We start from the raw sequence: 12247 nt of genomic DNA, 5'->3' as shown, positions 1-12247 counted from the left end.
TTTTACTTTGTAAAAAAACAACAAAAGAAAAACATAAAATGGCTACATACCGCTCATCCTGTGTAATTCAAGTCTCTGGAATATCTGAGATTCCAAATTGATTTGAGATGACATCATTTACACCCTTTTTGAATCCAAAATCTCCAATGTATACTGGATAGTGCGACTGGATAGTGGGTGTCATGTCTTACCAAATCAATTTGGGATGTCAGAAGTGTGACTTGGATTCTGTGGACGAGGTGTATAGAGCCATTTTATTTATTTATTTATTTATTTCAGTTTTCTACGTTTTACGTGGACTACAAAACTTCATCTGACCTTCCATTGGCATTAGGGTAAGTAGATAATGACTTGAGTAAATAATTATTTATTTTTGCTTGACAACTGTTATTTTCTGGCTTGGTATGCACTTATTTGTCATGACTAAAAACTACCAGAAGAGGGCGACAGTCAGTCACTAATCTGCCCATCTGACAAGCCTCTCTGTCAGGGTGTTTTTAATACTTAAAGGCCTTGGGTTGCCTGGCACCTGTCAACACCATGACCAGCACGGAAACACAGGAAACTAGACTAGTTTGATAAACTGACCCAAAGCTAGAAATTAGGGTTTGGACCCAAAATAACTGTGTAACAAACGTTGCTACAACAAAGAAAAAAACAGCAAACTTTATTTGTACAGCACCTTTTAAAACAAATGTACAAGGTGCTCTAATTAAGCTATTTCAGCATTACAATTGAATAAAGCCAATTAAAAGTACGAAAATAAAAAAGACACAGGACTAATCAACAGACACTTATACATCAAACCACATGATATGAACTAAGAATATTAAGAATTTGTTGTGAAGACAATATGCCTATCTAGCCAACATGACAGGACCAGACTTTACCCTTTTAGCATGTTTGTGTGAAGAGGTGGAGGAATGTTTCATTTATTTATAGTCCACGCCAGCAAAAAGTGGTGGTATCGTGATTAATTATTGAGTACGGCTTCGAGCTGACAGATCTAATTTTGGTGGTGTTTCTTTGCTTAGTTTGGATCTCGTTTGCCTTGTTGAATACCCAGAGGAGTCGTGCAGACCCTTAAAATCCTTCGGACCCACAAGTTCAGAACCTCCTGCCCAACTAATGTAGCAGCACTTCCATAAAATATTTCAGGACATTTTCCACCTTTCCATCATATCCTTTATTTCTGCGGCTCGGCGATTAATCCCACGACGGCTTGCTCGTAAACCCACGCTGGCCACCGTTGAAATAGAGCTTGGACTGTGATGGCTTCATTCACTGGCATCAGTGTGTCAGTGTGGATAAGCACATTTTGCCAAGTGCAACACAAAATGAACGGGCCATGACAATGAGTAAAGTTGTCTCCCATTTGAACTCCCAAACCTACAATCAAAGCACCATGATTTATCTGTGACCAGAGTACACCCCTCCTACTCATTATTCATACTTTCAGCGTTAATTTGCTTTGTTAGCCGGGCCTTCATTTGCCAGTCGTAAGCCCTAATTTATTGACCTATAACGTGATAATGTAAGTGTTTTTATTGAGTTTGTGGTTAAATCACTGACTGAATGACATCAGAAATGAATTCCGTCTTCGCAGTAACAGTACATCCAAAATGTATGCGCACACAAACACACTTTCCTTTTCCCTGTCTTGGCCTGTTGCATTAGTGTGTGTGGTTCTTTGCTTGCCAAAATCATCAGTAGATATCTTCAAGCATGGAGCAGTATGAATGCTCTTTTTCCCCCCCTTCCACAATATGATGTGTTTCCTTTTTTGTGTGTGTTTTGATCCCTCTCTTGCGGCCAAGCTGTGCTGTGGTGAGGCGCGGGTTCGAGTGGCGCTCCTGTGTTATTTTTGGCAGCAGCAGTGGTTGGTGGCTGTTGAGGAGAGAGGAGACAGAAGGGGGGATAGCATGAAGCCCAGAAACCAGAGGCTGTTTAAGGGATTTCTGTCTGAAGGAATTGCTTTGTAACGATCAGAGACTCATTATGGATGTGTGTGCACTCATGCATGAATGCACACACACACGCAGACGCAGAAAAAGGCTGGCATGCACATTCGTTCGTTTAACACTTCACAAACACCTCATATACGTGTTCTCATTCACAGACCACACACTCCGAGTTTCTAAATTGCTCAACATGTGAAATGTTTTTTTTTTATTTTATAGAATCCATGTATGGTTGAGCGGACATTTAAATCTACAGCAAATGTATATATGTTGGCTTCATTTATTTTTCTGCTACTCTGTTCCTGTCACATGGGAACTATTTCTTGTTTGTCAACCACTTTGGTGACGCTCTCTCTACTCTGTGGGAGTCAGTCTGAGACATGCCGCCTGCTCAGGCAACATGCAGTGTCAGACATTCACGCTCCTCCCTCCATGCTTCTGAAAACACCATTTGAAAAAGATTTTCTCCAACTCTATTCTTGGCCACAGATCAAGAGAACGTTATTACTCTACTTTTATTTATTTATATATTGTGGTGGTAGTGTGTGTGTGTGAATGTATGCGTGCGTGTGAGTGTGTGTGTGAGTGATATGTAATTGTGTATGTATGTGTGTTAACCCACAAAGATATTTCAATTTCTTCAGAATATTAAATAAACATGCAGCAGCAGCAGCAGCTTCAGTGAAGCGCTGCCTGCCAGTGGGTTTTGGGTTGGATGGGTGGCGGTGCTGGTGGTGAAGGGGGGAGAGGGGGTTTGTGGCCGTGGCTCTCGGGGGGTGAGGCAGCTCATGGTCAGGGCCCCCGCCGGACACACTGGCGCCTCGCGCTGGAGGACTTCTGAACCACCACACTCCTCCACCAAAACCCTGCCAACCCTGGCTCCCTGCTCCCGCTTCCAACCCAAATCACTCAGCTCTCTTTCTGCATTTGACTCTCTCTCTCTCTCTCTCTCTCTCTCTCTCTCTCTCTCTCTCTCTCTCTCTCTCTCTCTCTCTCTCTCTCCCCCTCGCTCTCTCTCTCTCTCTCTCTCTCCCTCTCTCTCTCTGTCTGTCTTACTGTCTCTCTCTTCTCCCTCCTTCCTCCATGACTCTTTTTCCTTCTTCAGTTTCCTCATTCAGTTGATCCAAATCCAGATTCATTTGCTATTTGGCCGCCTTCTCATTTCTCACTTACCACTGTACTTTTAGTGGCAGGTCTCTCTCATTGTGTTTACTCTACCTTTCCTCCCTAGGTTTTTTTTACACATCCACCACTCCTTCTTTTCTCTTCTTTTCTCTTCTCTTCGCTGTCTCTCTCAAATCCCTTCACTTAAAATGTTCCAAGGAAGTATTTAGTGGCTTGAACCTTAAAAAAAAAAAAAGCAAACAAGAATGTTTTGGGCTGTATGTCAATCAGCATACCATCAAGATAGTAAGCATTAGGAAAGAACAGTTTATGGGCGCACAAGATATTTGTAAGCGTATTAGGTTCTAATTGGTTTTTCCAGCTATCACCATGAGATGTTGGGATATTCCAAAATGAGATAAACCATGCCAGCTTAACTGTATGTGCTACCCTTAAATCTAAAATCTGAATAGGGAATGAAAAGTTTGTCTTGATAAATAAATGAACATTAATGTTACATGATGTGAAGTACTTCTGATCGCTGATAAAGAGTCAAAGAATGCACTTCAGTCCTGCATTATGTGGTTATTTAAAAAGCTCCTAACTGCACCTACTGCTGCGTATAATTGAATTACGGATGTCAAACATCTTAAGTTTAGTGGATATGTCTTTACGTGTCACACATGCAATTTTCTTAACTTAATTTTCCCCTGGAAGCAATTTGTCATCCGGAGGCCATTAAATGGGAAGCATATTATCTTTTTAAAGGGGCACAGAGTCACCCACAACCCTCCCACAGTTCCTATAAACAAAATGGCCTCATTTAGTGCCGCATTTGGTACATTGGGCAGCAACGGAGGACTCCCTTTAAACTTTAAAGGGAGTTCAAGGCTAGAGAAGGCTGTGGCATGGTATGGTTAGAGTTGGAAGCAAAGCGCTCCGAGTTTGATGATGCAAAGCACACAGACTGCCATTTGTTTTGTCAAAAATGAGAGGGTGGTCTAACCTCCATCACTAATGCGATGATGATTCAGTGAAGAGAGATAGGAAGTAGTGCTGCAAGATACAACAGTGTTGCATCAGCTGGACTCTGAGGCTTGTCGCCACAATGTGTGCTGAGTTTACGACATAGATTAAGAAAAACACTTAAAGGAACAGTATGCGGGATGTTTGGTTGCTGGTGCTTTCTTTCTCCAGAATTGCTGATGCACAATAACATCCGAACACAGCAAAAAAATATTTCTAGTGCATCGTAAGTGATGATTGCGAGCTGTTGTTGTTAAGCTTTCAACCACTGGGCGAATTAGGTTGTCAGGCCCAGGGTACCATAGATGTCTTTGACATCAGCTACAATGTTTTTTCTCGCTTCCAGCTCATTTGTAAAAAAAAAAAAAGTTATTTGTTTTACATTTTTTTCATTTTATGTTATCTTACATTTTGATTTACATTTCTGTGAACCAAAGATATGTTTGAATTTGTTCAGGCCATATGTATCATTCATTACCTTTCTACAATAAGTGACATGTCATCAAGTGTCATGACATGAGCTGTCACGTCACAAGTTTCAGGGGTTAAAGCTAGGTGAGATGGATGGCAAGCCGGATACTGCTGTTCAAGAAAATGTTTCAGATTTTGCAAGCGTCAAACCACTATTTATAAAGTGACATCAGGATATTTTGCAGCTATTTTTGTGGATATGTAAGCTAAAACCTGTTTTTTGTGCTTAACCTTAACCAGACCACACGCACAGCTTTGTCACAAAATGAAATTGAAAATTGAACCTAAAGAAATGTAAATGTAGTTTCAACACATCTGTGCTTTGCAGAAGTATTCATTTCCAACATTTTTCTGCTGAATTGTTTGTTCACTTCTCAACAAGAGAGAGCAGTTTTTAAAATAAGTGACACGTCGTTCAATCTGTTTTCTAACAAATCTCCATTTGGAAAAACTGAAACAATCTGATGTGAGATAAGCAAAGAAGACATAATTTGCATTTGCAAGACAGCCTGACCTTTTCACCTGTTGCCCTTTCTTATCTGTTCTGTTTTCCTCTGTTTTATTTAAACTGACCTCTCCTGCTCTTCGGGTCATGTTATGGTTCACTCTGGTCAGTTTAGTTTTTCCCTTTGCCAAAAAGCCTTATCTTGTTTTTACTTATGGCCTGACTGCTGTGCCTCTGGGCGTGCTGACATTCTTTTCCCTTTTCTACCCCCGCTCTGCCACAGAGACCCAGTCACACCTGCAGACACCTGTGCTTTTGTCCTGCTTTATGCCTCCCCCAAAACCCTCTCCCTCTGCACTCATTGGTAGGCTTTAGTAGGCGCCCTGTGCCTGTGGCTACGTCAGAGCACAGTCCATTGTTTTACTTGACTATTCAGTTAGGACCAGATAATAACAAGAAAAGGAGGTTCATTAGCATTCTATTCAACACATCATGATGAGTTGCTCAGAAAGCTGAAACACCCTGGAGTAATTCATTAAAGCAAGGGTTTATGTAACTCATCAAGTCTTACGGCTAAACTAAACACTGCTTGAGTGAATGTTATAAAATTGCCTCTTTATGTTAGGTCGGAAACGGGCTGTGTGATGGCTTTAACAGGTGTGTCTGGGATCCTCTGGAATGACCTTTTAAATCCTCACACTAGTCTTGCAGAGCAGGGGGCGCGTGTGGGAAAACCATATGGGACCGATTGTCCGGCATCTTCTTTCGCCCGTATGTGTCACTCCGCGTATATTTTTCTTTTTAGGACTTTATTTGAAGCGACACTTAATGTTTCCTGGCTTTCTAAATAAAAGAAGTAAAAATAAAGTTAAGGCTACAGTATGCCACCACAAGCACCACCACCGCTGAGGGAGTGTGTTTTAAAAAGGCAGAAAATACCAGTAGCCGAAGCAGAGGTTTAAAAAGCCACTGACCGTCTTCTTAACCCCCCACCCCTCACCCTCACCCGCTGTCCTGACACACCCTACCCATACCCCCTTTCCCCCCTGTTTGCCTTTCATGTTGTGGACTCGACCGTGCGCCCACTTCAGACCACCATAAACATGTCGGCCCCTGATGACAGAGTCGGCCCTGGGACGTTTTATATAAATTGACCTCAACTACAGCTCATTAGAAGCCCTAAATTGGAACCATGCAGCCTGGGAAGTGTAAATGTTACAACAGGAGAGTCGGTAGCTTCAGGGGGGTTCCAGCTGTACAGGTCCTCACCTCCGTGATGAAATTCCCTACTTTTATTTGAAACAGTGTTTGTTATCCTTTTTCTTTTTTTAAGACTGGGTAGAAGGATGTTGGGAAGAAGGATTTTTTAAAATGTTTTTAAAAGTTTTTTGACATGTACCGTCACCTATTAACTGTTGTGGTATACAAAAAGTTAGTAGAAGTGGGCACGTCCAAAAACAGTTAAACACAAGAAAAATACAAAAACATTAGTTACTGCTCCCATAAACATTTATTACCTCCATGTCTGAAGAAGCAATCTTCATGGCTTGAAAAGAAATATCACAAGTGGAGGTAATAAATGTTCATTGGAGCTTTATCGAGTGTGCAGTGTCTGTTTTTGCATCATAAACATTTTAACCATTCACTCTTTGAATGATTCTCTGTCTGGCACTATAGCACACATCTGTTGTGGGCTTCATTTAGTTTTTCCTGAGGCTATCTCTCTTTTAAAGCAGAGTCCACCCACCTCAAGTATTTTTATTAGCCTGTAACCCTGTCCAAAAAAAAAAAAAAAAAAGAAACTGGACAGGAAGACACACACTGCCAGTTGTCACAACTTCAACCTTAGCATCTACGGTGATTTTTGACAGAATGAATAAACTTGATGGTCAGCGCAGCTTCTCCTCTGCATTTGTATCTCAACATCACGTCTGTCGTCCTGCATCCTGCCTTAATTGGGCTCCTTTGTTTGACCACCTCCCTCAATAAACAATACAACCACAGCTCCCCTGTCCTAATCCCTTCTGCTCCTCTCTATTGACTCTGCTGGAGCATCGCTCTCAGTAATTACCCCTCTCAACCTGGAGAGTGGAGTAATTGTCTTGAGTGTAACTACAGTGGCTCTCTGAAAGGGGGTCATTGTGTGGAGTTAAGACTTCACTTCAGTGGACGGCTTTGTTTGTGCTGCAAAAGATAATGAAAGTATTTGGTTGGCCATGGCGAGGTGGAAATATAGTAAGATATGAAAAGAACGACAGTGAGTGAGGAGAAGAGAGGATGAAGTGTGGAGGAGTGAGCTTCATGCTCAAGGACTGAGACTCCTTTTCATTTCTTTAACCACCCTTGCATATGAATAACACCAGTAAAAGAGAATGGGTTTTGAAATTTCTTTACTTTTAAAAGCACCAAAATTGTCATGATTCCACACCACGACTTTTACAACATGTTTACCTTTACGAGGTTTCATGCTTGAACATTATTTACAGCATCTTATACCCTCATTTCACATCAAGTCAGCAAACGGTGGTTGTTCAGTTCCACAGTGAGAAACAAATCAAGCTGTTATGTTTGTTTGTTTTTCACTGATGCATCATAGAGATCTTTTTTCTATCGTGAAAAGTTAAACAAAATATAGAAAATACTTAAAAAAAAGGTAGAAAAATAACACACCTAACAATTTCTATATACTGTTGTAAATATATAGTATGTACAAACAAGGAGTAGCCCTTATTAATCATAACTTTGCCAGGTGTGGAAGACTTCACAATTCAAAGATTATATAGAAATAGTTTACAAACACACGTAACTTCAAGATCTATAAATAAATCTTTAAAAACATAACCCCAAACTCCACGTTATAACTAATAAATAAGAAAAAAAAGAAATCTTAATTTAATGCATTTTACTTTCTTTTTGGCCAGCTTCAACCATCTTGCGTTCTTTTTTTTTTCAGACATTATATTTCCTGCAGGGTGCAAGATAATCTTTCCATGTGTATAATTTAAGACATAAATTAGATTATTTATGTAAATAGGAAATTAAATTAAACAGAAGCAAACAGCAAACAAAAGTGAAAATGCAAAAACCTTTTACATCAAAATGTCTTCGGCAACAAGAAGCAGTAAGTAAGACTGTCTGTTGATTGTTTCAAGAATAATGAATAAGTATCAATGTACAGCTGTAAATCAGATTTTTTTTCTCGAGGCATGCAATGCTCCATCAGCTCCATCATCCCAACCATAAGTCTCCTTCTAAAACTACTTTCCTTTTGCGGCTTCAGAGCGCTTTTCCTTCTGCTTTTGCAGATTAAATTTCCCCAGTGGTTTATCTCATTTGAAAGGCAGAAAATGTGTATGAGGCTTAATGTGCGCATGAGCATGTTTACTTGTACGTGTGTGTGTGTGTGTGCGCGCGCATTGGTATAATTCTCTGTGTGTGCACGCATGTATGCAGTATTTATGCTTGCACATTTGCTCATGGTTATTTCTGTGTATGTGCATGTGTGCGTATTACATTTGTGTACATCCTGGCTTGGTTGCAAATATTTGTGTGTATTTGTTCCTTTCTGCATCATTTGTGCATTAGTGTATACTTATAGGTGTGTGTGTGTGTGTGTGTGTGTGTGTGTGTGTGTGTGTGTGTGTGGTCCAGAGAAAGTGAAGTCATTGCAACCAGCAACATGCTCAGTCATTTATCATATCAAGTCTTCTCAAACATGGTCTGATATCCTTTATAAGTCTTGAAACAAAATACTGTCTTTTTTATTTGAAAGGTGAATCTTTCACCGTAAAAATCTAGCCCGCCATGTCTCAAAGTAGATCTGGACAGATGACTGAATGAAGTTAGATCTCCAACAGTCCACTGCTGTTCTCCACTCCATTAGGAGTGCCAGTCTTCTCGTCTCCGTTGGTGATTTGGTCAGCGACAGCATTGCTGGGTACAGCGCTGGTGTTGAGCTCCGTGGTCTCTTCGCTCCGTGGATCAGTTTCTCCCTCCACAGCTACAGCCTTCCCCTGCATCGCAGAATCCGCGTGGGTCTTCTGGTGCTTCGACAGGTGGTCGCTGCGTGTGAAACGCTTGTTGCACAGTAGACAGGTGAACTTCTTCTCCCTTGTGTGGGTGCGCACGTGCCTCTCCAGTTCATCTGAGCGGGTGAAACGCTTCCCGCAGAAGAGCCAGTTGCAAACAAAGGGCCTCTCACCAGTGTGCCAGCGCAGGTGGGCTTTGAGGTGGGAGGCCTTGCCGTAGACCTTCCCACAGCCAGGGATGTGGCAACTGTGGACCGGCTTCTTCCTCAGGGACGCAGCCGAGGCCCCAAGCCTCTCCAGCTCCTGGCAGTTGGGGCAGTCACATGAGGACCTGGTTGGCGCACCTCCTCCGCTGTAGCCCCCTGATCCCCTTGCAGGCTTTAGGCCCATGGGACTCTCAATCAGCCCTGCGCTGGGCACAGGCTTGGGCTTGTACATGTCCTGGGGCAGCATGTGCTGAGAGGGCTGGAGGAGGTGCGAGGAGGAGCCCAATCCCACAGAGGGGTAAGGAGCTGGGTTGAGTGGCGTAAAGTCGGTGCTGTAACTGGGCAGCTGTGGACTAAGGGAGGCCTGAGGTGCGACAGGCTGCAGGGAGGCCTGGAGACCCCCGTCCGTCTGGGGCTGTGTTGCTGACAGCCAGTTGGAGTTGGGGTGGACATCCCACCAGGAGGAAGTGGCATTGGCAGGTGCAGCAGTAATGCCAGGGTGGATGCCGGTTTTATACCAGGAGCTATAAGGGTGCGTCATATCCAGGGAGGTATAGACACTGGTGAGGCAGTCAGCCGTAGCGTGGGCCTTGGACACTAAAAGAGACGGGTCCTGGGAGACGGAGGTCTGGAAGGAGTGGGAGAAAGGGTTGTATTCTGTAGTGTAGCCTCCGGCTGAAGGAGGGGGGCTTCCAGTCGGGGTAAGCAGCCCGCCGCCTCCTCCAGCTGTGGTGAAGGAGCCAGTGTAGGAGTCCGCCAGGCCACTGCCGTCTGCGGTCCGCCCGTTCTTAGCTGTCTGAAGGTCAGAGGTCATGGTGTAGGGCTTCTTTACTGGAGTATTGCTGCCGGTCTTCCCGGGTGTTGCTGAATCCCTGACTGGGCTTGTGCTGCCAAACTTGTTACAGGTAGCAGTTAACATAGCCAGAGGACTGGAGCCATAGCGTGCGTCTTCCTGGGGAGGAGGAGACAAGGGAGAAAATGAGACTGTCTGTCTGCAGGAAATGGCTGCTTGCTGCCGCTGCTTCTGTCAGTGTCAACTCTAATAAAAAACGTATGTCTGACTGCCACTGCTGGCTTTCGCTGCTCTCTCTGTTTTCAAAGTGGTCAGAGCAGTTTTAAAGCAGTGAATGTTTATGCTTGCAAGGGTTCTGCTCCGCTCAGCATGGGAGGAATTCCCTTTCGCTCTTTTGTTACTCTTAAACCACCATCTACTATTCTTGAATTTTGCATTCGTGCTTGCTGTAAAGCTCTGTCTTCACAGTCTCCACACACAGAAACATATTTTGTCTACTCTACTATTAACTGTGACTGTGTCTCAGTTTTAGACACAGATATCTTGTCAAACATGTTTCATCTCTTTATTATATCAGATTAGTAGGAAGTGTTGTCTCTCTTTATCATCACATCTATTGGCAATTTACAACATGTAATTAAACATTCAGATTCTTGATTCGTTTTTTTAGAAAACTAAACAGTTTCCACTTTTGAAGGTAACAAAAACTTAGGTAAATCTGACTGAAACTGACTACGAAAGCAGAGTGAAATTCTCTTTTCTTCTAGCCTACGACTAACACCAAAGTACCGCATTTCAGAGTGCTGTCTTTCTATTGCTACCACACGCTTCGCATGCAAAAACAACTCAAGAAAAAGTCACCATAATGTTCCTATATTGATTCTATGGAACTTTACAGTGTTTCTTCAATATGTAATGATGCGTTTACTGACGCCTTTCACGCTGCCTGCTGTGGTATCTTTATCAGACTTTGGCTGAAACATTATCGTAACTTTATCACACAGACTGCTGTCTTTCCCTTCAGAGTGACTCTTCCTTCAGAGGTGTAATAATTATTCTTCTCTTCCAACAAGTCTCTGCGGTCAGCCGATGTTTTCAGGTTAATAATGTTTAATCAGGTCTTTTTATGCCTGCTGTGACCATGCTTCTCATGGCTATGTGAGATGACTTGAAATCAAATTATAATCCTCTGTCTGCTCTTGCGGATAGCATTAAGATGTGATTAGTTAAGTTTTATGAGCTCAACTCTGTCAGCAGCTCACCCTTAAATTGCCTTGAATCACCCACCATTAACAGCTAAGATCTTTCCTAATTAATGTACTCTATAACTCTAATTATCCTCTTTACAGTCACTCATATATTATCCTCAGACTTGCATGACTTTAGCATAATCCCTGGCTGGGAATTTAAAAACATAATAAAGTTGAGTTAGAAGAAGAAAAAAAATCTACTTACAATTACATTCCCTACCTCCAGAATAGATGCGGCCATCCCTGAGAAACAAAATCCTAAGGAAGCTGTGGGGAGTGGGAGAGGCGCAGCTCTGAGTCTCTCTCTGGGACAGTTTGGGAGAAGTCGGGCTCTAACGCGGGGAAGTGTTTTGAGGCTCGGGGAGCCCGCCCCCTAATTACAGGCTCTGGGCTCTTTGAAGACTCGCTAAGAGGCAATAAAAACCCAGAGATGGAGGAGAGTGGATGGAGATTGGTGGAGAGGGAGAGGACATCCCACCTCCCCAAACCAAGGGTGTCGAATCATTTTTCAAGATAAATGCATGAATGGGTTACTCATCAATCACTGTGCGGACATTATTTCAATTTCACTGGCATTATTTTTTCCACTGGGATTAGTTGAGTGGAGCCTGAGGTAAAGCAGCGAACATCATCTCACAAAGAGTTATCTATCCTGTAAAAGACGCATTACTGTAAATAAGAAGTGAAGCGCTCCCAGTCCTCCTGTGAGCGAGGAGGAATAATAACAAAAGAGCATGTAGCCTCAGCCTGCACTGCACAAATCAAAAAAATTAAGCTGACCGAGTCTGTGGTTTCCATCCGAGATTTTATTATTCTGGTTTCAACCCTCTCTCTGTTTCCAATATTCTTAACTGCCTATTCAGACATTAACTGTGACGGTTAAAGAGTCTGAACTGCAGAGACAGGCGAGGAAGAAACAGATCGAGTCATTAAATAAAATAAAGATGAGATTATCGCATCAAA

General features: G+C 42.6%; 2 protein-coding genes across 3 annotated transcripts in view; one reads left to right on the top strand and one right to left on the bottom strand.

Annotated features, from left to right (window-relative positions):
* igsf8 (immunoglobulin superfamily, member 8) overlaps positions 1-12247 on the top strand; it is a 57734-nt gene that overhangs the window by 1596 nt on the left and 43891 nt on the right. The window lies entirely within an intron of this gene.
* sp7 (Sp7 transcription factor) lies at positions 7969-11595 on the bottom strand. 2 transcript variants are annotated; one of them, XM_030420335.1, is made up of 2 exons: positions 11490-11595; positions 7969-10193 (listed from the first exon to the last, which is right to left on the bottom strand). In XM_030420335.1, exons 1-2 carry the CDS (start codon positions 11523-11525, stop codon positions 8850-8852), a joined length of 1380 nt encoding a protein of 459 aa, XP_030276195.1. In that variant the 5' UTR covers positions 11526-11595; the 3' UTR covers positions 7969-8849. The 2 variants fall into 2 exon arrangements, with proteins under 2 accessions (XP_030276195.1, XP_030276196.1); XM_030420336.1 differs by having other exon boundaries at positions 11505-11577.

The sequence above is a fragment of the Sparus aurata genome, chromosome 6, assembly GCF_900880675.1.
Source record: "Sparus aurata chromosome 6, fSpaAur1.1, whole genome shotgun sequence".
NCBI lineage: Eukaryota > Metazoa > Chordata > Actinopteri > Spariformes > Sparidae > Sparus > Sparus aurata.
This window is presented reverse-complemented; position numbering and strand designations above follow the sequence as displayed.